The sequence below is a fragment of the Vulpes lagopus genome, chromosome 1 (genome assembly GCF_018345385.1).
Source record: "Vulpes lagopus strain Blue_001 chromosome 1, ASM1834538v1, whole genome shotgun sequence".
Taxonomy (NCBI): domain Eukaryota; kingdom Metazoa; phylum Chordata; class Mammalia; order Carnivora; family Canidae; genus Vulpes; species Vulpes lagopus.
This window is the reverse complement of record NC_054824.1, coordinates 96,500,970-96,517,437: the sequence shown is the minus strand read 5'-3', so window position 1 is coordinate 96,517,437 and position 16,468 is coordinate 96,500,970. Positions and strand designations below refer to the sequence as shown.

General features: G+C 39.9%; 2 protein-coding genes across 7 annotated transcripts in view; both read left to right on the top strand.

Moving 5' to 3' along the window:
- CEP97 (centrosomal protein 97) overlaps positions 1 to 5,661 on the top strand; it is a 41,264-nt gene extending 35,603 nt beyond the window's left edge. For all 4 annotated transcript variants that reach the window (XM_041722502.1, XM_041722391.1, XM_041722576.1 and 1 more), the window contains one exon: positions 1,210 to 5,661. In XM_041722502.1, the coding sequence (XP_041578436.1) occupies positions 1,210 to 1,914 (705 nt within the window). In that variant the 3' untranslated portion in view covers positions 1,915 to 5,661. The remainder of the gene's footprint in view (positions 1 to 1,209) is intronic.
- Positions 5,662 to 15,221: 9,560 nt separating this feature from the next.
- Positions 15,222 to 16,468, top strand: part of NXPE3 (neurexophilin and PC-esterase domain family member 3) — a 47,868-nt gene continuing 46,621 nt past the window's right edge. For 2 of the 3 annotated variants that reach the window (XM_041771482.1, XM_041771489.1), the window contains exons 1-2: positions 15,222 to 15,536; positions 15,838 to 15,938. The gene's annotated coding sequence lies outside the window, so the exon portion shown is untranslated. The remainder of the gene's footprint in view (positions 15,537 to 15,837; positions 15,939 to 16,468) is intronic. The other variant, XM_041771495.1, reaches the window with a different exon arrangement.

Genomic DNA, 16,468 nt, shown 5'->3' with positions numbered 1-16,468 from the left:
TCTCTCTCTCTCTCTCTCTCTCTCTCTGTGACTATCATAAATAAATAAAAAATTAAAAAAAAATTAAAAAAAAAAACAAAAAAAAAAACTCAAAGTTTCATATAGCCATCTATCTTGTTTTACCTTTTGGGAATATTTGAATGAAAAGTGACTGAAATGGTGTAGGATGGCTACAATAAGCATGTCCTAAAAAGTGCATGTGACTTCTTGTGAGAGAGAGCTTAAATTCTGTAATAACATACTTCAGGGACAGTTCAGACAATCAGTTTTACTGTTATTTTATCTCCTCAAATATTTTTTGACAGTAATGTCTTGGAAATATCTTTATAAAACAACTTGTTATTACAGAATTTTACCTACAAAATTAAGAAATAGTTACTGATTTTTAAGTAACTAGGGAGGGTGGTTAAATAAATTATAGAATAACAACATCATGGAACATTGTGGAACAGTTAAAAAGAATAAGGTAACAGTATGGACTGATGTGGAAAGATCTCTAGAATAACAGCAAGTTGCCAGCACTTAAGCTGCTGCTTGATTTTTAAAACTCCGTGTGTATTTGAAAACACAGTGAGGGGTCTGGAAGGACCCACACCAAACTGCTATCAGTAATTATCTGGGTGGGTAGTCAAAGAGAAACTACAAAATTCTACATATTGCTTTGTTGTTGCAGATTTAATTGTAAAATTGTGTGATTTCGATTGTACTTTAAAAATCTAAAGGTCATATTATCAAGAACCCAGGGCATTTTGGGATATTGTAGAGTTCTATATGCTATATGTTAGATAATACTTAAAAACTCTATCTAAATGGGTATCTACAATGAGATTTTTATTTTAGAGAATCTACTTATGGGCTCTAATCTGTCTTATTCAAAAGACTTTAGTTTATATTGAGTACATTATTGACCCCTTGGTCACAGACTCTTGTGCTTCTGATAGTTTTTCCAGTGGCAACAAGAGAATTTCTTTGGCCCATCCTGACTCTTTTCGTTAGGACCTTTTATTACCAAGGATGTGAGTCGCTTGTGCCAGTTTGTTTACGCTGGGAGTGCTGTGGAGGGGAAAAGGGGAGTCAGGCCATTTCTAACTCCAGTTGCCCCATCTGCCATTTACCAACTCCATGAGTGTTTGAAAAAAAGTTTAAAGAACATTGTAAAACAGGCATGATTTTCATTTTATAAATAAAACTATATCCTTTGGTTTGCAGGTAAGGTCTCTGCAAGCTTGGCAGCAGATGGTGGATCAGCGTCTCAGTTCCTGGCATACTGATGTTCCTCCTATATCAAGTACCCTAGTACCACCTAAACTTCCGTTATTCACCCAAAGTCAGGAGCCCTCTGCTGAACAAAATTCTGATTGGTTCATTGCTCCTGATGAGGCCCCTCAAGAGAAATCCTTACCAGAATTTCCAGACTCTGGTTTTCATTCTTCCCTAACGGAGCAAGTTCACTGTTTGCAGGATTCTTTGGATTTTGAAAAAAGTTCCACAGAAGGCAGTGAAAGTTCCATAATGGGGAATTCCATTGACACAGTCAGATATGGTAAAGAGTCAGGTGTAGGGGATGTCAGTGATGAACACGGTGAATGGAGTAAGGAAAGCTTTAACACTGAGCAGGATAATAGTCTACTTGAGCAGTATTTAACTTCAGTTCAACAGCTGGAAGATGCTGATGAGAAGACAAGTTCTGATGAAGGGGCAGGAGACAGTAAGCTTCACATAGCTCCTTCCCCTGAAAAGTTGGATGCCTTGTCTGACGGTGCTTCTGTAGGTGATCCTCATGGCATATCTCCTACTTTGCAAGATGAAATAAGCCAGGCACCAGAAAATTGTAAATTAAATGCTGACGTTCAAGGGCAACAGTCAGACTGTGATTCCACATTTCAGATATTGCATGTTGGTATTACCGTGTAGCATATCTGGTTGTTGCTTGGGAAGCAGAATCTACTATTTAACTCTAAACATTTTCGGTTGCCTTTTTTTTTTTTTTAAGGAGATATCACCCCCATTTTTGTTACTATTTATATAGAATTTGTATTCTTGTCTCATGTTTTCCATATTTTAGATACTGGGCTGAATCTTCATTTTGATTTTATTAGCTATTAGCTGTAATCTATCAAACAATATTTATATTAAAAGCTATATGCACTTTATTTCCTAACAACTGAATTGCATCAACAGTGTTCCGTGTTTTTTAATGTACTCATTTCCTTTCAAAAATAAACTAGAGTATCTTCGAGAAAATAGAAGAATTTACCTTAAAGATATAAATAAGATAATTTAGATTTTTCTGTATGTCAGTAAATTAATTGTGTAGTAAGGAATGCAATTTGTTAAAGTGAGTGTAGATGACAAAAACCAGGACTGTGAACTATAGAAATTTTCCAGCCTCCTTGGAATGAGAACATATATTTTTAAGCCTTTTTTTCCTCCCTTATGAGTAAGGAAAGCCTTCTGATCAGCAGATAGAAAAGGTAAGATTTTAGGATGTTTCAGAGGAAATGAATACAATTGTCTCATAGAAAACTTTAATTAATGTCATGTAGCAGTTTTAACATATGAAGCAAAGTGTTCCATCTGGAATTAAAATAAAGCTTACTTAAAGAGGCAGTACTAGAATATTTCTCTCAGATGTGAAGGAAGCAGATGCTAGACTCCATTTGCTTGAAATAATGTCACAGCAGACGTTATCATTTCATTCAGTGCTTTTTTTACCCTACAGATAAGCATTTATGTGCCAACATATTGTGAGAAATTACCATATGTTCATCTTCTCTGACCCTGCTTTATATTTGCTTATGTATTTCAGCAGGTCTATGGCCATTTACTTCATTTTATGACCTCTGACCTCACAGTGAAGGACATTTAAAATAATAGTGGTAGAGTATGAATGACTTTTTTAAAGGACTATTTTCTATCCAAATCTCTGAAAAAGTGCCACATTTGGAAGAGAATTTAACGGTGGTTAAGAAAAAATAAACCTCACTTATTTCTTGTTAGGGAGAATATATATCTGTAACTTCAGGAAGAAATGATAATACTGTGTTTGAACGTTAGAGATGGATGCATTTGCAAATCAAGGAAGCTTGATATATTAATCTTTGAGAATGGTATAGTATCATTGAACAACGCATAGCTGATTTCCCCTGATCTCTGGACATACAACTATTTAAAACTATGGCAATACTTAAGTGTTCTCTAAATTTAGGTGCTAAATATCTATTCATTTTTCTGTTATAGTCACTAGATCCCTTTCTTTGAAGTTCTATAAAATAAAAACTTTTGATCCTTCAAGAATAAAGTCAGGGATCACATGTTATACTTTGTTGATAGCTAGAAACATTTCTCCAGCATGGGTAAGATGCATTTTTTGTGGTTTACAAATATGTAGCACTCAGGTTGAGAAGACTTGGATTTCATTCTCAGAAATCTAGAGTTTCTTTAAAAGGAAATACTTTCTCTCACTTATAAATGAAACAGCCATCTTACACTCAGAATTTTCCCAAATGAAGCATGTGTAACGTTGAATGCATGTTAAATACAAATAGAATTTTTTACTTTTTGAATAATGCTAATCTTTTATGAATGATTTTGAATTTCTTCTTAAATATACCCTATTTTTCTATTTTACAATTAAGTGCCTCATTTGCTGCCCATAGTTAGACACAAAAAAAAACCCAACTTGCTCTGCACTAATACCAAAGTATTGTTTCATGGTACATTAATTTCTCATAAAAGTTCTTGAAATGTCACGGTTCAGTATTGCCTAAATAGGTTTCTGCTGATTATCTTCCCCCTCTTTTTCTAAGAAATGGCAAAACACAACTAAATTTATTTGAACATCAGCATTTGTCAGCCAGATTTCCTTTTTTACCTTTGGCTTGTTTTTCTAGCCCATAAATGGTATTAGTGTACTTTTAAAATTGGCAGATTATGATAATAGTTAATATTCTGCTCTTCATTTGATTTCACCTTACTAGTGTTTTGAAGTGCAAGAATACTAAGTAGCGCTCCTTACCTTAACTGTACAGATTATTTTGAATGAAAATAATGTAAATTAGAATACAGGAAAATTGTGGCATAGGCTTAATATATTTTAATAGGTTTACAGCGTAATTTAAAATAACTTATGTAATTAAGATATTTGGTGTTATGTCATGGGCTATTCATTGGTTTGGCTAAAGAGAGAATGGGTCTAGTAAAGTTTGGGAAGTTTGAGGTTTACGTGGTCCTTGTGTTTTTTCTTACAGGAGAGGATTAGCTTAGCTGTGCTATTTTAGTTTATATCAGTTTTCTTGGTACATAGAAAATTCAATATATCAATGAGATATTCCTCCAGAAGCACAGAATCCTACCATGGGAAAATTGGAAGGAATCGTGGTGATTATCTATTTTAATCTCTTTGCTTTAAAAATGAAACTAAGGTACAGAGAAATTATGTGACTTGCCTGATGTTATACCTAGTTAGTAGTAATAAACTGTGAAAACTTAAAAGTTATTGCATTCCAAAATTTGTTATTATACACTATTAGTTTTATATTTAGTGAGTCAGTAGGAACATCTTTGTGCATTTTTCATTCTCTTCAAAAGAAGAAAAAAAAAACTTCTGACAGAGCTAGAGCTCTACCACTTGGAGCAAAAAGACTGCTTGTAGAAAATGACTAAGTCATTCAGAACTCTGAGTAAATTTTCTCCAAGAAATGTGATTTTACTAAAATGATTTTAAAGAGCACTTATAGGAATTAAAAATTTAAAAGAATAATTGCATCTTGGAATCCATTTATTTCATGACAGGAAGTATAAGAGGTTGCTGAGATACCTAAAATTTCTAGTGAAATCCTGAGTTTATTTGAATTTCATCTTTAGTTTTAAACAACAACAGATACCAGAGCTTTAACTCTCTTGATGTGCAGAAATGTCCAATCATGTCAGTTGATATAAACACAATATAGTTTGGTTCTATAAGCTTAATTATGCAAGGCCTCATAATATGCATGTTTTCGGAAAACATTTAGCCACACACTGGTTTGCATATATGCAAAGAACTTTTATTCTTGAACAATGGGGTGCCATTCTTGAGTGTGGATCTTTATTTTTGTTTTGGGTTATTTTAAATATGTAAACACTGTAATAGTATTTTCCTGTTATCTACTTAATACAAGTCTGGTTCCACTTTTTATAAGTATTTTCAGATACAATATAAGCTTAAGATATTATACTATTTCCTTGGTACTTTTTTGGGTGCAGATTCTTAGAATTGGATTTATAACAGTAATATGAAATATAAAACTTTTTTTTTCCAGAGTTAAAAGGGAAAGTATAACATGAGTCTGATCAGTTTCCCATTCAATAAAAGAAAAAGACTTAATTTTTAATGTATATTTTTATTTTACTATGTACCTTATTAATGATATTGTAATGTTTTAACTTTTAAATATATGATCCCTTTGTTCATAAAGCAAAACAGAAAGAGTCTGTAAAGAACATTTAAATATTTTTAGTTCTATTGCTTACACTGGTCAAACCTGTTGTGCCATATTAAAATTAAAAGTCAAGTAAACAGGGATCCCTGGGTGGCGCAGCGGTTTGGCGCCTGCCTTTGGCCCAGGGCGCGATCCTGGAGACCCGGGATCGAATCCCACGTCGGGCTCCCGGTGCATGGAGCCTGCTTCTCCCTCTGCCTGTGTCTCTGCCTCTCTCTCTATCTCTCTGTGACTATCATAAATAAATAAAAATTAAAAAAAAAATTTAAAAAAAAATAAAAATAAAAGTCAAGTAAACAGTTCTCACAACCTTGGGGTGAAGCAGATAATTGTCTTTTTTAAATGAGGTGCTTTTTATTTGTGAATGAATAGAAATCATACTAAATTTTAATTCCTTAATTGATTTTAGTAGATAGCAGGAATCTCTCTAGTGTCTTTGTTCATTTTTTAATTAAATTTCTTTGAGCATTTTGTAATAATTTTGATGTTGATAAGTATTTAAAAGTAATTTGATTTTGGACTATTTCTAGATTTCTCTTTAATTTTGTTTTAGAAATAGGTGATTTAAAGTGGTTATGGTCTGTTTTATGAAGGCTTAATATTTTATATTGTACTTAATTTGTATTTGAGTCTCTAATAAAAAAGTTTGTACATTTGTTTCAGTGATTCATCTGTTTATTACAGTGATTAGTAGTAATAGTTGATACTCATTGTGTTTGCAATTAATGGGTAACTAAAATCCAGAACAAATTGCAGATAGAATTCTAAGGAAGTTCTAGAGTATTGTTATATAAATGAGTTTGCACTGAAATAGTCGTAGCCTTATGATAATGGATATGAAATGAGAGAAATGCTGATTTAATAGTTTTATTTAGTATAGGTTTCATTATTTCCAGGTAATGGGTAGAGAAGAGCAGATACCCCTCAGAGAGCACGGATGACATTGCCAGGTGCTATTGAAATGGTGCTAAGAGTGTTTAGGGAGTGAATGAGTTAGTAGAGCAGAAGCCCTCTCATTTGACATAGTTGGGACCTGTAGTTGATTGATGTTATGGACCATATTGTATCTACTATTAAAATTTATATGTTGAAGTCCTCCCACTGTGACTGTGTTTGGACATAAGAAATTCAAGGAGGTAATTAAGATTAAAAAATGTCATAAGAAAGGGGCCTTAATCCAATAAGACTGGTATACGATAAGGAAGAGACGCAAGACATTTTCTGGGTGTGCCCAGAGGAGAGGCCACTTGAGGACCCAGTGAGAATGCAGCCGTCTGCAAGCCAGGAAAAGAGAGAGCTCAACATAAATCAACCTTGCTGAGACCTGGATCTTGGACTTTCAGCCTCCAGAGATACTGGAAAATAAATTTCTATCATTTAAGCCACTCAATCAGTGGTAGTTTGTTATGGCCGCCTGAGGTGACTCATACAGTTGGCTAACCAAAATTTTGGTTAGGGCAGGGAATCATAAAAAATTACTATGTACCTTTAAAAAAACTATTGAGATATAAGGCCACACAGTCAACTCCATGTTTTTTTTTGTTTTTTTTGTTTTTTTTTTTTTTCAACTCCATGTTTTTAAAGTAAGTTTGAAAGGTGTCTGGCTGACTTAGTACAGCATGTGATAGAGCATGTGACTCTTGATCTCAGGGTTGTGAGTTCAAGCCCCACATTGGGCATGAAGCCTACTTAGAAAAATAAAGTGGATGATTTGATAAATTTTGACACATATATATGCCCATTAAACCCATCACAACAATCAAGATAGTGAACACATTTACCACCTTTGAAAGAGTCTTCATTTCCTTCATAACCCCTCCTATTTGGTCTGGTTTCTTTTACTCAGTTATCTGAGATTCATCTGATATTTCATTCCTTTTTATTGCTGAGTTGTATTCCATTGTATATATTTACTACAATTTTTTTCAATTTTATTTAAAAAGTTTTTCCAGCTTTATTGAGAAGTGTTGACATATTGTGTAAGTTTAAGGTATACAGCATGATGCTTTGATACATGTATATAAGAGTGTTTTTCACAATAAGGATAGTTAACATATCCATCACCTCATTTAGTTTTACAGTTGTATATGTTGAGAGCTTTTAAGATCTATTCTCTTAGCTTTGAAGGAGTTTTATGGTAACAGGTCTTATATCTAAGTGGAATCTATTTCAAGTTAATTTTTGTGAAAGGTCTAATTTGGAGGTTTCATTCTTTGAAGTATGAATATTCAGCTTTTCCGGCACCATTTATACTCTTTCCCTATTGTATATTCTTTGCTTCTTGTCAAATATTAGTTGGCCATATATGCAAGGGTTTATGTCTGAACTCTTGACTGTTCTATTGGTCTATGTGTTTGTTTTGATGGCACTATACTGTTTTGGTCACTATAGCTTTGTAACCATTTGAAATTAAAAAAAATGTTATGCCTCCCACTTTGTTGTTCTTTTTCAGCTTTGACTATTTGGGTCCTGCGGTTCTCTATAAATCTTAGGAATGTTTTTTCTATTTCTGTAAAAAAAACAAATGCCATTGGAATCCATAGGGATTGCGCTGAATCTATAGATGGCTCTGGGTAGTATAGACATTTTAATAATATTAATCCTTACAATCCATGAACACAGGATTTCTTTATATTTACTTGTCTTCCTCAATTTCTTTCATCAATGACTTTTAGTTTTCAGCGTAAAGATCTTTTTACCTCCTTGGTTAAGTTCATTCTTAAGTATTTATTGTTTTTGATGCTATTGTGAATAGGATTGCTTTAATTCCTTTTAAGATCATTCTTAGTTCTAGAAAAGCAACTTATTTTTGTACACTGATTTTGTATCCTGCAGCAGGACTGAATTCACTGATTAGTTCTAACTGTTTTTTGGTGGAGTCTAGGATTTGCTATATACGAGATCATGTCATCTGCAAACGAAGACAATTTTCTTTCTTTCCAATTTGGATGCTTTTTATTTCTTTTTCCTGCCTGATTGTCCTGGCTAGGATTTCCAGTATTATGTTGAGTAGGAGTGGTGAGAGTGGGGACCGTTGTTTCTGATCTTACTGGAAATGCTTTCAGCTTTTCACCTTGCGTATGGTGTTGGCTGTGGTCTTGTCATATGTGGCCTTTGTTTTGCTGATGTCAATCTATTTTTTTTATTTTATTTTATTTTTTTTTTATTTATGATAGTCACAGAGAGAGAGGCAGAGACACAGGCTGAGGAAGAAGCAGGCTCCATGCACCAGGAGCCTGATGTGGGATTCGATCCCGGGTCTCCAGGATCGCGCCCTGGGCCAAAGGCAGGCGCCAAACCGTTGCGCCACCCAGGGATCCCGAGCTGATGTCAATCTATTGAGAATTTTTGTCATAAATGGATGACTATTTTGTCAAATGCTTTTTCTGTATCTTTTGAGATCTTACTATTTTTATCTTCCTATTAATGCAATGCATCACGTTTATTGATTTGTATGTGTTGAACCATCTTTGTGTGGTAGATGATCCCTATAATATATTTTTGAATTGGTTTGCTAGAATTCTGTTGAAGAAATGTGAATCGATATATTTATTAAGAATATTGGCTTGTAGTTTTCTTGTAGTGTCTGGCTTTGATATCAGTGATGCTGATTTTATAAAATCAGTTTGGGAGTGTTCCCTCCTCTTCAATTTGTGGGAAGAGTTTGAAAAGATTGGCATTAATTCTTTAAATATTTGGTAGAATTCATCAGTGAAGCCATCTGGTCCTGGGCTTTTCTTTGTTGGGAAGTTTCTGATTACTGATTTAATCTCTTTACTTACTCATTGGTCTGTTCGGATTTCTTTTTGATACACTCTTGGTAGATTATATGTTTCTAGGAATTTCTCCATTTCTTCTAGGTTCCCTAATTTGTTGGTGTGTAATCGTTCATAGTAGTTTTATGATCTTTTGTATTTGTTTGGTATCAGTTGTAACATCTCTTCTTTCATTTCTAATTCTATTTATTTGGGCTTTCTCTTTTTTTCTTGGTTAGTCTAGCTAAGGGTTTGTCAGTTTTGTTTTTTCCCCAAAGAGCCAACTCACAGTTTATTAATCTTTTCTTTTCCTGTTCTCTATTTCATTTATGTTCTAATTTTTATTATTTCCTTCTTTGGTTAACTTTAGGTTTAGTTTGGGGCACCTGGGTGGCTCAGTGGTTGAGCTTTGAGTCTTTGGCTCAGGTTGTGATCCCCGGGGACCTGGGACTGAGTTCCACATCAGGCTCTCTACAGGGAGCCTGCTTCTTCTCCCTCTGCCTATGTCTCTATCTGTCTGTGTGTCTCTCATGAATAAATAAATAAATAAAATCTAAAGAAAATTGGAGTTTCTAATTCCTTGAGGTACAAAGTTAGGCCGTTTATTTGAGATCTTTTTTCCTGATGTATACATTTATCACTATAAACTTCCTTCTGAGAACTTTTTTTAATTTTTAAAAATCAAAATTTAATTTTTTTGTTTCATCAACTTTAAAAATGTTTACTTTTTAAAAGATATTGTCAATTCAATATAATTCATGAACATTTTAATAAAATAATGAAAAAAAATGAAAAAAAATAAAATAATGAAAATGACAGTCTCCTGTCCTGTCCCTCCTTACTCCTGAGCTATCTCTTCTGGTATTAACTCCAGTATACTGTTTTCAATTGATCCCTAAGACAGACATTTTCAGCTGGCTTCCTCTTATTTTAACCTAGGATGTGGCTCTGTGCCACCCTCCAAATTTCTTCCTTTCCTTTTTCTATCTGAATAATGGCCATAATCTTAGTGAAGTCAACATTCAGTCTTTACATTATCATGTAAGGAAATATATTTTACTGTGTAGGGTACTATTATACCATGGTTACATTTCTATTCTTACATATATATTTTTAAAGATTTATTTATTTTAGGGATCCCTGGGTGGCGCAGCGGTTTAGGGCCTGCCTTTGGCCCAGGGCGCGATCCTGGAGACCCGGGATCAAATCCCACGTTGGGCTCCCAGTGCATGGAGCCTGCTTCTCCCTCTGCCTGTGTCTCTGCCTCTCTCTCTCTCTGGGTCTCTATGAATAAATAAATAAAATCTTAAAAAAAAAAAAAAGATTTATTTTAGAGAAAATGCTTGTCCATGTGAATGGGAGGAGGGGCAGAGGGAGAGGGAGAGAGAATCTCAAGCAGACTCCCTGCTGAGCATGGCGCCAGTAGTGGGGCTCTAGCTCACAACAGTCACAACACGAAGATCATGACTGGAGCCAAAATCAAGAGTCAGACACTCCACTGGCTGAGCTACTCCGGTGCCCCATCTTGCATCTAAAAAAAAATTCTTGGAATTGAAAACTGCCTTTTTCAGTCCTGTGATCTGCTATATACCCACTCTTTATTTTCCAGATATTTCACTAGGTCTGCTGTACACATTTAAGAAGCTTTCCCCAGGTAGTTTCACAAGTCTGACCATCTATCAGTTATCAGTCCCTCCCTGCATACCTTTTTACCCCTTTATTCTGCCCCTTAGGCTATAGATCCTTCTGCTCTGATGCTCTTTTTAAGTTAAAATTTTTAAATTTAAATATAGTTGACAATTCTGAGAAGTATGCTGCATCCCATAAATTTTGATATTTTGCCTTTTTATTTTCATCTGTCAAAATGTTTTTTATATCCCTTTAATTTCTTTGATTCATTGGCTGTTCAGGAATGTGTTTAATTTTCATGTATTTGTGAATTTTCCAGTTTTCCTCCTGTTATTGAATTCTAATTTCATTTCACTGTGGTTGGAAGATACTCAATGTAATTTTATTTTCCTTAATTTGTTGAGACTTGTTTTGTGACCTCACATGATCTATCCTAAAAATATTCCATGTGCCCTTGAGAAGAACGTGTTCTGCTGCTCTGGGACAGAATGTTCTGTTTGTGTCTATTGGATCCATTTGGTCTGTAGTGTTAAGCCTGTTTCCTTATTGCTTCTCTGGATAATTTATTCATTGTTGAGAATGGAATATTAAAGTCTTCAACTATTATTATATTGATTTGTATTTCTCCTCTTAGTTCTGGTAGTATTTGGTTTATATATTTAGGTAATATATCTGATGTTGGATACCTAAATATTTACAATTGTTAGATATTTTTGATGAATTGACCTCTTTATCACATACTGACCTTTAAAACTAATAGAATAGTACACAAAGACTAAAGTTTTTTACATGTACCTTTTACCCCCGAAATTTCAAGTAGGATGTCAGGGGATGTTATGATGGAGTATAGACTATGACAATTGAATCTAAGCATTAGGTGTACGACATAAATTCACTGAATGGTCTAAGAAAAAGGAAAATGACCTAAGTAACCTTGGAAAACTGTTTTGAGTGGATAGTATAAGTGTCTTAGTCCATTTGGGCTGCCCGAACAATACTATGGACTGAGTGGCTTATAAGCAACATAAATATGTTTCTCACAGTCCTGGAGGCTGACAAGTCCAAGATCAAGGTACCAGCAGATTCAGTGGCTGGTGAGGGTAGCTTTCTGGTTCACAGATGGCCATCTTAGTGTATCCTCACATGGTGGAAAGGTAAAAGAACTCTTAGGTGTCTTAAACAAAATAAAGGAATACACAAAGTCCCACATAGGGCAAAATATCTGGCACAAGCTGGGAGGACTCTTTCATCTCTTGGTAAAGAAGTGTTCCAAGCCAAGGTCATATTATGAAAGACTGCATGCATGAGACTGCCTTTCTCAGCAAGAGGCAAGTAAGGTTAAAAGGGGTCATAAGGGTGGAGCACTAATCCAATGAGACTGATATCCTTATAAGATATAAGACTGATATCCTTATAAGAGGAAGAGGATGGAGAAACAAGATGGGGGTGAAGCTGGACGTATTTCAAAACATGCTACTTCACCTTCCCTGGGGCTATGTTCTAGATTGCCAAACAGGCCAGGTGGTTTAAGGACTATGCTATACAGCAGAAGAGGGAGCTATGGCCACCTGAGAAGGAGGATCAACACAGCGAGAAGAATTCAAAGACCAGATATGGAAGTAGCAGGAGGAGAACTCCTTTGCACTGCTCAGCAGAGCTCCTGAGGCCTCCAAGTGCCTGAATCCTAGTCACTGGCACAGAGTTCCTTTTATTTTTATTTATTTAGTTTTAAATATTTTACTTATTTGAGGGAAAGAGCAAGCGAGCATAAGTGGGGGGGAGAGGCAGATGGAAAGGGAGAATTAGACTCCCCACTGAGTGGCGAGCCCAATTCTGGGTCTTGACATGACCCAAGCCAAAGGCAGACACATAACCAGCTGAGCCACCCAGGCATCTCACACAGTTCCTAAAAAAAAAAAAAAAAAAAAAAGGAAACAGTGAGAAGGTGTTCATCTATAAGCCAATAAGAGAGCTCTCACCAGGAACTGAATCACCAGACACCTTGATCTGGGACTTTAAGCTTCCAGACTGTGAGAAAATAAATTTCTGTTGTTTAGACCACCTAGTCTATGGCATTTTATTATGACAGCCTGAACAGACTAATACAGGCACCAAATATCTCCTTTCTAGTCTCCTACCCTTGGCAGCATCTTCTCATAGTCTATGGTGTTTTGGGATTAGGGGGGTTGGTACCTAATGTGACTGTAATCACTTATTTTGAAGAATGCATTTGAGGGGCTTTTAGACACTTTTTCAAAGGGTTCAGAAGCAAAGGAACTGAATCAGGAATTGACATGGGCTCAGAAGTTCTTGTGCCCCAAGCTTCATCAGAGATGAAGCCAGATTGCTGGTAAACATTCCCCAGGGTAGCTACATCAGAAATAGGCTTAATTTGTTTTTTTGCTTATCTAACTTTAAGATCCATGCTTTCTTTTCTTTTCTTCTTTTTTAAAATTTTATTTATTTATTTGACAGAGAGAGAGAGAGAGAGAGAGGAGGAGGAACAGTAGGCAGAGAGGGAGAAGCAGGCTATCTGCTGAGCAGACAGCCAGACATGGCCCAGGACCCTGGGATCATGACCTGAGCCCAAGGTAGATGCTTAACTGACTGAGCCACCCAGGTGCCCCCATGCTTTGTTTGCTTAGAGAAATCGAGTTTTGAACCATTAGCATCTAAACTTTTTTGCAAATAGGTCAGCAATGAACAGTTCCTTTGGTTTTGTATTATGACATACCAAATCTCACATCCTCATTTTTTTCCAGCTTTCAAAGTTAGATTATCATAAATGTAGTATTCAGAAATTCCTTATGCTGTGTCATAACCTGAGATAGGGAATTTAAGAGGGAGAGATTAGGGACAATGTGCTAGGGAATTTCTCATTTGTCACTTTATTTATTCCTAAGTGCAGGTAGTGTTGCCCCTAATTTACAGTTGAGGAACTGAGCCCGGAGAAGGTAAGTACTTTGCCTAGGATGACACTGCTAGGAAGAAGCAAAGCTGTGTGTTGGGCCCAGGTCAGGCTAAGACCCAAATTGCATATTTTCTGAATGATGGCAGTTTTTTTTGTTGTTGTTGTTGTTGGGAGTGTGGTGACTTTGCACTTATTTTAAAGTATCAAAAAATAAAAATAAAAAATAAAGTATCTAGTAGTGACAGGCAGGCTTCTCTGGTCCTGGTGATTCTTGCTTGTGGCTGTAATGACTGTATATATGTAAGATGACCCAAATGCCTCGGGGTTATGAGTGCCTGTGTGAGAATGGGGTTATGGGGTCTCTCCCGCGCCGAAGCTTCGACCTACAAGTCGGTGGACCCTGTTTTAGCATTTGCCACGTGCCAGGCAGCCGGACTGTGAATGACAAGCGATGCGGCGCTGGGAGGTCGGACCTAGCCACGGTTATCCAGCGGGGCTCTTCGTCTGGCACAGAGGGAGCCGAAGCCAGGGCCTGGGAGGCTGAATTTCCCGAGGAAGGAGAAAAGCGGCTTCTCCAGAAGAGCGCCCTGGGCTCCGACTCTGTTCCATCCCCGGCCTAGTCGCCCCGTGCGTGCAGCCCTGCCGCGAAAGCCTGCACCGGGGTACTCAGTGCAAAAATGATCAAGGTTAGTTGCGGTTTGTATTGATTTTTCTTCTTCAACCTTGAGGTGATGGTCTGGGGGCAGGTCTGTGTTTAGAGTCTGCGTTTGGCTCGGGTAAGTTCCAGGCACCCCGTTACCCGCGGCTCCGGGGCAGGTCCTCTGCCTCCTCCAGGACTCCCGCCGGCCCCGGAACTCACGCCCTGGGGACGTTTCTCTGCGTAGACGAAGGTCCGAGCCAGGACCCCCCGGGGCGGCGGGGGAGTGAAAGGCACGCGGGCGGCTTAGGGGGCAGCGCGAGCAGCCGGCCGGCGGCGGGGGGGCGGGGGCGGGGGCGGGGGCGGGGCGGGGCGGGCGGCCGGCTCGGCGCTCACGCGTGGCCGCGTTTCCAGCGGAGGAGACAGCACCCCCGCCCGACGGCCGAGACGGCGCGAGCAGCGGCTTCTCCGGCGCCACCGCTCTCGGCGACGACAACAAAGCCTTGGAACAGACGGTCCCCGGCAAAGCCCGGAGTTCGGGGGCGGCAGCAGCGGGGCCGAGCGGGCCAGAGCTCCGGGCTCCGGGCGAGGACCGCGCCCCCCGCCCCGGCGGGAGCCCCCCGGAGCCCCCCGGAGCCCCCCGCCCCCCGCGGCCCCGCCCCCCGCGGCCGGCGCCCGCCGCTATCGCTCGGCGCCCTCGCCCCGCCCCTCCCGGCGTTCGACCAATCGGAGCCGGGGGTCGGGGGTGAGGAGGTGCGCGGGGCCAGGAAGCCGGGCTCGCGCGTGCGGATGCGCGGCGGCCGGAGGGAGCCCCGCGGACGGCTGCGCCCGGCGGGGAGCGCGGGGAGCGCGGGGGGCGCGGCTGTGCGCAGGCGCCGGGCGGGGGCCCGAGAACCCCGGCTCCGCGCGCGCCGACCCCTGAGGCGCGGGGGCCGCTGCCGAGGTCCGCGGCCACTTGCCCGGCGACGCCGTCGCGCGCCGACCTCTCCCGGCGTCCCTGCGCTGACGCCCCGGGCCCCGGGCTCAGGTCGCGGGCCGCCGAGCGAGCGACCTTGCCGGGGGTGATGGGGGCGCCCTGGCCGGTGGCCCTCGCCGCGGGATCCCAAGCCGCTGGCGCGGAGGTAAGTGGCGCGCGCTGTCAGGACTTACCGAGTGTTGTGGGTCATCGTCTGTGAGATTTTCCTCTCCCGCCCCGATTTGCTCTGCAGGAGGGTTGCTGCCCGTTTCCCAAAGATGAAGCAGCACGCGGCGTGCTCAGGGGCCTTCCCCTCCTCCGGGCGCTGGTCGCCGGCGCCTCGGGCTGTGCTTGAGGCGGGCGGCGCCGCCAGCGCCTGACGACGCCGAGGAGGCGGCCGCACGCTCCGGCTCCGCGGCGGTGGGTTCGGCGCTCCCGTGACCGCGCTGGGCCTCTTCTCTCCACAGCCTCGGCCTGACGCGTGCTGAGAAAGGAGATGAAGGCAGAGACGACCGAAGTGAGGGGGCTTTCCCCGTCACCCCGGCTCAGATTGTCCTGAGGACTCAGCGTGAGTGACAATTCAGAGATCCTTTTGGAAAGGCCGGCGCTGACCCGCTCTTACCAATTTAACACCGCCGGCCACCCCATACTAGTGGCTCCCCTACTTGGCTGCATATTATAATCATTTGGAGACCTTTTTAATTTTTTTTTTTAAGATTTTATTTATTTATTCATGAAAGACACACACACACACAGAGGCAGAGACACGGGCAGAGGGAGAAAGCAGGCTCCATGCGGGGAGCCCGATACGGGACCTGATCCCTGGTCTCCAGGATCACGCCCTGGGCAAAAGGCAGGCGCTCAACCGCTGGGTCACCCGGGGATTTCCTGGAGACCCTTTTTAAAAAGCTCTTTTTTGGGTCCTGATCCCACAGCTTCTGATTCAGCTAGTTGGGTCTAGTCTAAGCATTGGCATTGTTAAAAGCTCACAGGATGATATTAATGTGATATTAATGTGCATGCCAGGTTAAAGAACACAGGCTATCACTGTGCCCTACTTTTTTCTTACAGCATTTACCGCCCTCTGACTTATTTAAC